The 12,093-nt window shown below is 47.5% G+C and overlaps 1 protein-coding gene across 2 annotated transcripts in view; it reads right to left on the bottom strand.

Moving 5' to 3' along the window:
- Positions 1–11,877, bottom strand: part of LOC111924773 (neural-cadherin-like) — a 53,546-nt gene extending 41,669 nt beyond the window's left edge. For both annotated transcript variants that reach the window (XR_015284877.1, XM_086882282.1), the window contains exon 1: positions 10,866–11,877. Coding sequence is in view for 1 of the 2 variants with exons in the window: in XM_086882282.1 (XP_086738408.1) it covers positions 10,866–11,877 (1,012 nt within the window). In the remaining variant the exon portion in view is untranslated. The remainder of the gene's footprint in view (positions 1–10,865) is intronic.
- Between the last annotated feature and the right edge of the window lie 216 nt (positions 11,878–12,093).

Here is a 12,093-nt window from a genome sequence, read left to right on the forward strand (position 1 = left end):
TTTCAAACCTAAAGAATTCTACAATTCCATGAAACCACATCCCTAAATGCCACCCATTGTCTCCCCATGTCTTTTAGATACCTTCAGGGATGGTGACTCAACCACTTCCCTGGAAAGCCTGTTCTAATGCTTGGTAACCCTTTCTGTGAAGAATTTTTTTCCTTAATATTGAATCTAACCCTCCCCTGGCACAACTTGGGGCCATTTCCTCTTGTGCTATCACTTGTTACTTGGGAGAGGAGACTGAGCTGCTCCTGGCTACAACCTTCTTTCAGGCAGTTGCAGAGAGCAGTAAGATCACCCTGAGCCTTCTTTTCTCCAGGCTAAGCACCCCCAGCTCCCTCAGCCACTCCTCACAGGGTTTGTGCTCCAGACCCCTCACCAGCTCCATTTCCCTCCTCTGGACACGCTCCAGCCCCTCAATGTCCTTCTTGTACTGAGGGGCCCAGAACTGGACACAGCACTCGAGCTGTGGCCTCAGCAGTGCCAGTACAGGGGGACAATCCCTGCCCTGCTCCTGCTGGCCACACTATTGCTGAGCCACGCCAGGATGCCACTGGCCTTCTTGGCCACCTGGGCACATGGTGGCTCATGCTCAGCCCTCACTGAAACTTGGTAAAATTTTGACACTTAGCAAAGCCTCAGAGCACAGACTCATGGGATGGGTGAGGGTGGCAGGACCTCTGGAGATCATCTGGTCCAACTGCTCTGCTCAAGCTGGGCTACCTAGAGCTGGCTGCTCAGGAAAATGTCCCACAAGGCTTTTGAATATCACCAGGGAGGGAGACTCCAAAACTTCTCCGGGCAATCCAGTGAACTAAAGTTCTAGAGGCTGGATTTCAAGAAAGACATGGGCCATCTGGCAAGTGACCAGAGAAAAACAAAGAGCATAACCAGAAAGAATGCCCTTCAAGAGAGGTGAAAAGACCTGGAGATTTTCAGGAGACTGCAAGAGACATGCAAAGAGTGATTTAAGAGGCTGAAGGACTGAGGTATGAAGTCAGTCAGCTATCCCTAAACTGCAAACCAAAAAACAACCAACTCTCATTCTGAAGGAAAAGACTGGCATTAGGTGATGGGCATGGGATCACTCAGCATGTTTTTAATTATAAGGACAATGAAGCCCCCCCCCCATAGTGGCCAGAGAGGTGAGACAGCATCCATCACTGAGATCTTTAAGACTAAACAAAGATCTGTTGGCAACAGCTTTGTTGTGACAAAACCTGCCTCTAGGCAGGGGCATAGAACCAGCAAGACTATTAAATCCTTTCCATCACACATTAATCTCCCTGCCCTTCAGCTTTTGCATCTCATTGATTTTTGAGGCATGCATGTCCACATGTCTCTCATTCCCCTGCAGCTTCAAGGAACTTCTAACATAAACATTCTTTGGACTTTGTGTTTTATCTTTGCTGTTTGCTTAAGGGTAAGAAGTGAGAAAAGGAGTGAATGGCAGTCTAGAAACATCCAGCACCACACATGAAAGGAAAAAGCTGGGATGAAGCCAAAGCTGGAGGGCTGTAATACAGCAGGGGTAATAAACTTCAGCTATAGGGTGGAATATCTTTTTGCAGCTGAGACCTGGCTCACTCCTTCAGGCCCTCAGCATTTTTTTCAGATTTTCACACTTGAAGCTGTTTTCTCCATGTAAGTAAACAAAATTTAAATTTAAACAACCTGCAAGCATTCCAGTCCAAAGCAAAATAGTCCAGGTTATATCTATATAGATCAGAGCTCTAATTCTAGCAAGGCGTGAACGGAAGAAAAGATAGTTACAAAGAGCACATTTTATCAATTCAGGTCCAGAACATGAAAAGCAGTGTTGAACACAGTCTGGAGACTATCAGGTGGGCAGTCAAACAGCGCTAATTTCCCCTATGATCCAGAAAGAGCTGATCAGAAGCAGCACTATGAGTAGGGACATTTTTGTTATGGTCGTTCCCCTTTGCACACACAGCAGATGTGAGAAACTCAAGGATTTTAAGGTGTTACAGACACATGGCAATCAGATACTGTGTAAAATTATCACACTGTCTTGAAACAAGTCAGGGAAACAAAACCAGCCTTGACAAAGTAGAGTTTTTCCCTAGGAATACGTTGTGTTTTCAACTGTCATAGCTGCAAAGGCATTAACAGATCAAGCCTCTGAAATCAATAGTGGTTTTTTTTGTTCCTGACACAACCACAGCTTCCTATTAAAACAAAATGCAACACCACCCAGTGATGTTGCAGTTCACCTGTTTTGTCAATATGAATCAACCACTGCAAGGAAGGAAATAATCAGGAAACCCGACTATCGACAGGATAGTCTGGCCTCTACACCACACATTGGAAAGAGTCTTGGTAGGATCAGTCTGGAGGAGAATATTAAAGATTGCTGTTTTTCCTGGAGATACTGGTGTATCCCCAAGGCTTCAGTTTTACCTCCTGCTTACACCTGAAAAAGACATGTAAACAAAAGGGTTGTCAATCAATCACCAGTTAAGAGCATCCTAAGTAAAAATGTTAGGATGTACCAAGTGCAAGAACAGGGGGAATGAAGAGATGCTAAGTTTGCATCTTGGAGAGTTAAACCCTCTTCAGCAGATCAGAGTACATACACCCACACCTTCCTTGGACAAGAATATGAAAGAAAAGAAAGAACTGGAAAGGGTTTTGAGACTGCAAATGGCTATTCTTGCAAATTCTTGCAGCGTCAGTTTCACTCCTTTGATCATTTCGTTTCCTCCCTTACCAAAAGAAGAAAGGTAAGAGAAGAGAATCTCTTTTCCTAAGATTAGGATTAGAACAGCACTGACTGATGTTGGTTTAAGGGAACTAATGTTGGAAAATTAAGAAGTAAAAAATGTGCATTAAAAATGGTAGTTTATGTTTTGTTTCTATCCCCTCAGGCAAAAGAATCATTTGAATTGAAAAGAGAGAGTGTGGTATGTGAAGAAGTTTCTGAAGTACCCAGCCTGAAATAGGACACCAAGGTGGGATGCCTAGAAATTTCCTCATTGTGCTGTCAGGCCACACCACTAGCCCTCAGCTTTGGCTCATTATTGAACCACAGCCAGTAAATCTACACCTGAGAAATGGTTACTATCATGCTAAAACCCCCTTGTCATCTTTAGGACCATAGGCATAATCTGCTTAGGGGTATTTAAACTTTAAAATTTCTTGTGGCAGTATTTGATCTTTAACCACAGTTCATCATCACTTTCAGAAATGCTTTTTTTTTTTTATATTGCATTTTAATTTCACTGTTAGTGATATTTACACAGTCATGCTGTCCACTGTGCCGCTCTCTCCTGCCCAAGTGGCTTTTGAATCTGGTGGTAAATTATTCCTACAAGCCTGAACATCGGCAGCTGGCCAGAAGATGAGCACCCCAAATAAAGGTATTCACTGAGGTAAAGGAGAAGAGAAAGCAGCTTTAATTTGGTCTTGAGGACTAGTCCAGTCAGCAGCATGATGCTCATCCCTCTGCCCCAGCTGCAGCACGTGCTGTCACCCCCATTGACAGAAGTGCAGGGGCACCAAGAAGCTCTTACAATGGGGACAGCCTTCACAACACAGATCTCCCCTTCAAAACTGAAGGCTTAATTTTATTAATTTCTTTTCCCTAACTCCCTTAAGCAAAGTTGTATGGGAGCACCTTCAGTCCAGCCAGTCTGCTGTCATGAATGTGATGGGTCAGCTCCACCTCAGACATTGATGAGAGATTCCTGAATGTGATGCTTTTGTTGAGTAACAGATTTGGTGTCTCACAAATACTCCTAAGGTTTGGGTACAATTCCCAGGAGTATCATACTCCTTTGAATCACATTAGGGCACTGATTGGACTCACACTGGACCAAGTAGTGAGTATTGTGTCCTGAAGGCAATAATAAGGGTAAAAATAGAAGTGTAATACCCTCACCATCAGTTATGCAAAGAGGCCTCTTTACTCTCTTGGCAGTCCACAAACCACTGCAGCAGCCTGGGGATAAAGAGCCCTCAGCCACAGTACACCTGGGCAATGTGACTGTCTCAGCTAAAGCTATGCTAATTTCAATTTTCCCTCCTCAGCCGACCACAACCAGCAAGCTTGGAAAAGAGCAGCCTGCAGAAATCATTTTGCATTATATCTATTACATATTTCCTAATATACACCAGCACCTGGACACATTTTCAATGCATACACACCCTTGCCCTGTTTAGGGGCCAAGGTCTTGCTTTTCTCAATACTACCTGTGGACTCTCCCAGAGGGACCTTTGAACTAACTGCAGGTGCCACTGCACACATGGACAGCAAAGAACTCTTCAGCCAATTTTTCACTTTCTGTGTGAATGCACAGCTTCAGTGGGTACCTCCATCACATGGGATGTCTAAGAACCATGGCATTTGCTAGGCAGCAAAGATAATTTCCACAGGCAGATGTCTGTACACCACAGGAAAAGCTGCAGGCAGTTACAGGAACAGGACTTCAAAATCCATTGTATTTTTACTGCTATCACATCATCTTGCCTGTGGTGTCCTCCTCTAGTTTTTAAAATCTGCTTTAATTTTGTTGTCCATTTCCAGAGGAAAGCTCTGAAGCACTCTCAGACCTGTGACTACAGATACAGCATTTCTGTCTCAACCCTTAAATCTACTGCATCTGCCAACAGCTGCTCGTTACCACACTATCAGGAGAATTAGAAACACAGCACCACAGAGAAAGTAGGAGGTACAACTATTTACAGGATTGAAAAAGCTTCCATATAACAGATTCTACATAGAACAAGTTTTTTATTACAGTTTGCCACGTTAACAGCTGACTAATCCTCAGTAAAAATGTTATTAAATACTATACAAAAAATAATTAGTTGCAAGCACATCAGCTGATGAGGAAGTCAGATCACACCAACATAGTAAGAGTAGCTGAGGAGTCAACAGCACAGAGGGAATTCAGGGGATCTTTTATGGCTTTTAAAGAAGGAAAGTGTAGTAAGACACAGCTGCAATCATCCTACCCAGCACAGCATCTGCTCTACCTCATTAAAGTGGTACTTATTAAGTTTAAAGTAGTTTGTGTGGGACATAAAAAATCTTGTTCCTCAGAGGCTGTAGCAGAGTCTGATTGCTTCAGTGGTTAGGAATCACTTTGCTTTCATGTTCAGTCTTCCTGTGGAAAAACTACAGTACATCTGTCAGTGTTGTCCTTTAATATAATTAAGTCTCTTCTCCCTGAAGGTTGTTTAAAGGTTTTTAAAATAAAAAGTTGCTTGCTCAGGTGCCAAGCAGTAAGACCTGTTCATATGACCATACTTCAAGCGTATAAAATTCTTTCCAAGCTTAAAAAGATAATGTCACAAGCAAAATACAATAATTTTAGAACAGCAAATGTGTCTGGCAAGTACAAAAAGATGCCAAAAATCCTCGTAGCAGTATTAACTTTACCACCACTGGGAGCAGCTGTGAGGAGCAGCTCAGACCCAGCAGTACTGGAGTGAAGTTTGGAGCAGCAGCCTCCAAAGGAGCCATGTGCTGGCAACTCTGCTGTGTCCTAAGAAATGAAAAGGTAAAGTTGCCAGATCACCTTCCAGCTCTCCATATATACTGAATTGCTAAACAGATTTTCTTCCACAGATGTGGCCCTTGACACTTTGCTACTTCTCTCTCACAAATCAGGTCTATGCCATACATGGGGTTCACTCAGGCAAAAGCTCAGCCACCCATAGGAACTAATGGCTCCTTACTTTGTTGTCATCAAGCACTGCTTTTAGGGCATTCCATCAGCACCATTCATGGCAGGAGCAGAGCTCCAAATCCTTTCCATCAGCCTGTTTCCTCAGGTCACGTTTTTAAAGGCTTTTCTTAAACTTTCTGCTTTACTTTCTCTTCAGTTTTGGGCAGTTTCCACCAGCAAGCCAACCTCAGTGCTCAAACTGCAGTGCTGTTGAGTTCAGCCCTAGCCAAGGTCTGACTGCTGTAGCAAGGAACCCCTAAAATGCCCCAAAACCCCAGCTGTGAAACCACTGCTCCCTGCAGAGGACACAGCTCTCCAAGCCCTTTGGAGATGCACAAGCAGGAACAAGTTCAGTTCCACTCCATTCCTAGTCCCAGAAGAGAAGGCTCCGTGCACATCTGCCATGGGGAGCTAACACAGACAGACTGCCTGTGCAAACGTGGCATGTGTGTGCTTTGTGCCTCCCATGTGTAATGCAGGTGTGCAAAGGCAGCCCCAGGTCAGCTGGCTCCTGCCAGTAAACGAAAATCAAACACTGCTGTGCACTGCACAGTGCTCCTGGAGTGAGAGACAACACCAGGAGCATGCAGGGGTGTTTCTGGCATGGTGCAGCTTTGATCTGGGTCTAAAACCAGATTTTTAAATGCCTTCCTGCTGTTGAAATGTAATGAAAACTTAAAATATTAAATCATAGTCTCAAGACGCTAGTCTTGAGAATAAAGGGTTGAATATTCTATTTTTAAGGTTTCCAACTGCTTTGCTCTCAAACTTGTTACATCAGAGGCTTTCTCATCATTTAAATAGCCTATGTAACTTACCAAGAATACTTCTAACATAAGCTTTACATTTACCTCTTCAGTTTTAAGCTTTTTTTTGGCTTCTCAACATGTCTGATTTTATCAGACATTCTTAAGACTTATCTATTCCCTATGTATCATTATATATGTTTACATTCATTTTTCTTTTTTTTTTTACAGCAAGATTTTTCCAAAAATACATATAGATGGGGTAACGTAATAACCTTCATCCCTGGCCATTAAAATGGTTTCATGGGTTAAGTGAAGCAAACTTTTTCTGTCAGTACCTGAATTTGGAGGCATGGTAATGGCATCCACAGATGGTTTTAATCAGTTTGATACCAGGAGGGAACACCCCCCAAGGCCATCAGGGGGAAAAAAAAAAAAGCAGCATATAATATGACCTCAATACTTGATCAGGTCAAATTTCTGTTTCTGGAGTGAGATATTTCTAAAAATGTCAGGGGGTGCCAGGAAGCAGTGGGCCATTTCTGGCTCTGGTAACAAAGAGAAGGAAAAAAAAACAAAAACCAAACCTAAGCTATGTCTTGATTTGAAATCATGGCCAGCAAAATACATTAATTACTTGTTAGCTTTTATAAAAGCTGTACTATGTGGATTGAAAGGTTTCTCTTCCCAGTAGTCATCCTGATGGAAGTTTCTTAAGAAAACAGAAGGGACTCAAAGCACATATTCTTTCCATGTGCAGTTCAGGTTGTATTTACAGGAATGTCACGATCTGACAGATGTATTTTTAAAATGCAGCTTGCTTCCAGTGAGTCATAAGGGTTCAACACTGATCATATTCTACCATAAGACACCACACCGAAGGAACTGCATTATGCCACAGCCTCCTCAGTCAGATTTAAGATCTCCCTCCTTGGAACTCACTTACAGTATTAAACAGCTGTTATCCCACCTGAAAGAGAAGAGGAATGAGATATCCATCTCACCTCCAAAGCCAGGAAAATACTGAGCAGCCTTGCAGCTGTTTTACTCACTTCAGTCTTAAGCTACCTGCTGGTGTTTGCCCCTCTGATGTCTTGAGGCACCCCAGAATTAAAGGGTTGCTAACACCAGCCCTTTAACCCTTCAGTGCACTGCAGACACATGGGAGGGGAAGAGTTTTGTCTTGACACGACTTTTTTGAGTTCCTACTGTTGCCAAACAAAATTACCCTTTGTATGTTATGGAGAGACTTCTTACAGAGTTGTTTTCAGTTAGCTGGCGTGTGGAGTGTATCTGCAGTGTGTGTGTGCAGAACATGGACATCTACCACAAGCCAAGGCAGTGTGCACTCTGTAAGCCCTTTGTGACAGGCTCTTAAGTTTAAAGAAACAAAAAACCAAACCAAACAAAAACACCTCTGAAACAAAACAAAACAAAAACAACCCCAGAACAAAAACAACAAAATAAGCCCCCAAACCAAACCGAGAGCTAAAAGTCTTCTAGAAGAACAAGGGTAAGAAATCGCTTTTTGAAGCATGATAAAGTCCTAAATTTCAGACTTCTTCTCAGTGTGCACCAGTACCTATTGCCAGCATCAGAGAAGACAGCTGAGGGGGCAGAAGATGAAACAGCAAGTGCATGTCCTACCCTAAGTTGGTATGAGAAGTAGGAAAATCTGTAGGTACTTGTAGGTGTGAATGAACAAAGGCAGACTCAGAAGAGAAAGGAGCTTCAGCTCTTCCTCACCATCCCCAGCCTTTCCATGCTCAGGCCCCACACTGTTCTGATGGTGCAGTCAGTGTTTCTAGGATGGGAAATGTCCCAAAAGAAAATCCGGATGAGAAATGATGGGTCTGCAACTCCTAGCTTTGCAAGAGTCTTGTCTAAACTCCAGGTCCAATCCATAATTATCCATGCATAGAGCCCAGAACATCAAGGCTTTGACAGACAGATTGAGGCTGCCAGATTCCTAAAGAAAATGCAAACTGCTCCATGTAGGCAAATAAGAGAAGCCACAAAAATTGTGCAAAAATCTTTCTGATGCACAGTCCATGTACCAAGTGTATATTCAATAGGAGAACAGCTGTGCTTTCACAGTGCCTGCTACAGGGTCCCCACAAAACAGTTGGCAGCCCCCTCCCAATCACTGCTGTGTGTGCTACAGAGAAATTGGGAAGGTTCAGAAGGTGATGGTACTCTAAGTTCAGTTTATTTCAGTATTTCAACTGTGAACAAAAATACCTTGTCTGCCTAGGACTACTGTTGCAGAAACAGTGCTTTAAGTTACTATCTGACCTACTGGTTTATTTTTTTAAGTTTGTTTTTTTAAAAAGCTTTTCTTGAAAAAAAAACAAACAACTAGTAAATGCATCCAGAACCCTAAGAGACATGCTTCCCTGGAGAAGCAGCACCTGTGAAATGCCTAAGTCCATTCATGCCTTTTACATAAGAGATGGCAATTAATAAAGGTCTGATAACTTTGTTTTTCAATTAAAGAGGTGATTAAAAGTTTGACACATGTTCTATAATATTGATTGCTTTGTGAGTGATTGTTAATTACATTTAGTAAGAGACGTGAGGAGAAATGAGGAGCAGACCAAAGTTAATTCTGCTTGACTTTTGACAGTTTGTCAGGTCTCTTCAGATAAAAAAAAATGGATGCTCAAATCCTCTCAACATTTCACCATATTTTTGTAAAATAAACAGACAGAAAAAGATCCCAAGTTTGTTGCTGTACAAAGTTATAAGAGAGTTTTGATTTTCAAAGTAGCTTAAAGGAGTGTCTAAATGACCTTGTCCCACTTGATCATTGAATTTCTTTCTCCCTGAGGCTCATCTCTTGTCAATACATTATTAGTGCACAGACAGTGGTGAAAACATGCTGTACACCATCAGACTGGAGAGGACAACACAATTAATCATATACTGAACACTGTTCACAAGGTTATTTGTTTTCATTATAAATAAGCAAGACAGTCAAGCTGTGCGTCCCCTTCCCAACTCCATCTTTAGCTTGAATGAGAAGTTCTACTTTAAACATCAGGTGATTTGTTTAAAGTTAGTAGCTGGAAATACTGTGCAGAGTTTTTCTAATGTTAAATGTTTGTCACTTGCACAACACATCCCACTCCTGCAAGAATAAGCTTCTCAGGCAGGGCAGGCAGCTCTGGACTTGCTGACTGCACACAGCAGTCTGGTAAAGATCACAGCCCCCAGCGTGCTTCAGCACATTTGTTTTTCTCTGTTTCAGCTCTATGCTTCACATTTCCTGAGCACTAGGCTGTAAAATTCATTGATATAAATTGGTAAATATTCCCTCTTTAGTAAAGGTGCAAGTATCTAAGAAAAAGACAAGCAAACAATACAAAAAAAACCTAAGCAAATGATAACCAGATATGTTATTAGCAACCTGAGCTGCACTTACAAACACACTCCAAAACTTACTTTAAGATGAAAGTGACACATGGGAAGGATGGCTCTTGCAACCATAACACACCTCAAGCTTAATGTTGTTTAAGAAGTTTATCAAGTAAGTCTAGCTATTCTTTTTGCTGTCTTATTAGGAAATCCATACACAACAGTATATGAGCTCTTGACATACAACTACAGTATCTCCATTTGGTTCTCTATGCCAACTCCTAGGATTTCTGGTGTGCGCTGCTGTGCCAGGGCTGTGCCAGGGCTGTGCCAGGGGTATGCCAGGACTGTGCCAGGGCTGTGCCAGGGCTGTGCCAGGACTGTGCCAGGACTGTGCCAGGGCTGTGCCAGGACTGTGCCAGGGCTGTGCCAGGGGTATGCCAGGGCTGTGCCAGGGCTGTGCCTGACTCCCGGCATCTCTGGGCGCGGTTCAGGGAGCGGGGGGCTGAAGCTGCAGGTCTGTAAGTGCCCACATCCAGGACAGCGTCACCTCCTCCATCCCAGCTCCTTCCAGCAGGACCAGAGCGACAGGAGAGGCTCCCTGCTAACTGCCCCACTATGAGACGAGCTTATTGTGGCGCGGCCCCTTCTTTATCGGGCCCTTCTTGTTAACGCCTTACCAGACACCTCTGGTCCTACAAAAGTGACAAGAATTCCTTACGAGACACAACCAAAACAACATTCCCTACGTTTCCAGCTGCTCCTTCGAAGGCAAAAGGCAGAAGCTCTGCGGGCGGTACCGAGGAAGGGCAGGCACATTCCCACTTCACCCTGCGAGCTCCCGCAGCCGGGGGACAGCTCTCCGCAATTCACGGGGGGCATCATCGCAGCGGCCGCATCTCCTCGAATGGCAAACGCCCGGCACGGCCGTGCCTGCTCAGCATCCCCCCCTCCTTCGGGGCAACCCTTCGCGCCCACCCGTCCCTTTCGCGGCCATCCCGACCCACCCGGGCTGCGCCGCGGGGAGAACCGACCCCGTCCCAGCCTCCCCGTCCCGGGCCGCTACCTCCTCCGCCGCCGCGGTGCACCTTGACCAGCACCTCCGCCCGGCCGCCCGCTCGCAGCTCCCGCCGCAGGTAGAGCCGCCCCGACGTCCTGTCGACCGCCACGGGGGCGGCGCCGGGAGAGGCCAGCTCGAACCAGCCGCCCGCCGCCCGGTCTCGGCTCCTCGGGACGGTGAAGACGGTGTCGCCCACCCGCGCCCCGGAGGGCAGGCGGGCCGTGTAGCGCCGGGCGCCGGGCCCCGGCGGCTGCAGCGAGCGCGGCGCCCGCGGCCGCCCCGGGCCGGCCGCCGCCCCCCGGCCGCGCACGGCCAGCCGCAGGCACCGCGCGGGGCTGCGCAGCGGCCGCGGCCGCCCGTGGTCCAGAGCCGCCACGCAGAGGCGGAGCCGGCGCAGCCCCAGCAGCGAGCCCACGGTCAGCACCTGCCCGCTGCGGGGCACCACGAAGAGCAGGCGGCTGCCGCTGCCCGGCGGCCAGGGCCGGTAGGTCAGGCGCGCGTTGGCGCCCTCGTCGCCGTCCGAGGCGCGGAGCCGCGCCACCTCCGTGCCCAGCGGGACCAGCTCGTCCACCTCCAGCGGCCGGGCCGGCGGCAGCCACGGCCGCTGGTCGTTGCGGTCCAGCACCCGGACCCGCAGCAGCGCCTCCCGGGGGGACCGTCCCGCCCGCCGCCGCAGCCGGAGCCCGTACTCGGGCTGCGTCTCCCGGTCCAGGGGCTCGGCCGTGCGGAGAAGCAGCAGCCCCCGGCCGCCGCCCGGACGCCGCTGGAGGGAGAAGCGGGAGGCGCCGTCGCCTTCCAGCGTCCACTCCCCGGCCGGCTCCCCGGGGCCCAGCAGCCTCCGCAGCGGCACCCGCAAGCCCCGCACCCGCGTCCCCGCCGGGCTGTTCTCGGGCACCTGCCCGGAGAAGCGCAGCAGGCGGGAGGAGCCACCGCACCCCGGCCCCGCCGCCCCGCCGAGCAGCGGCAGCAGCAGCAGCAGCGGGAGCAGCCCGCAGCCGCTCCGCCGCGCCCGGCCCATCCCGCCGAGCGGAGCGCAGCCCGTCTCTGCGCCGCTGCCGCCACCGGCACCCCCGGCACGGGCAGCCCTGGCCCGTCCCGCGGCCACTCACGGCCGTGGGCGGGGACGGAGCGAGCCCGCCCCGCGTGGTCGAGCGGGGAGCCCGCCCGTGGCAAAGCGCACAACGCTCCCCCTATTCCGTGGCAAAGCGCACAGTGTTGCTTGGCAAGTTCTCAT

This window comes from Cyanistes caeruleus, chromosome 1 (assembly GCF_971803275.1).
Source record: "Cyanistes caeruleus chromosome 1, bCyaCae1.hap1.1, whole genome shotgun sequence".
In the NCBI taxonomy this organism is placed as follows: domain Eukaryota; kingdom Metazoa; phylum Chordata; class Aves; order Passeriformes; family Paridae; genus Cyanistes; species Cyanistes caeruleus.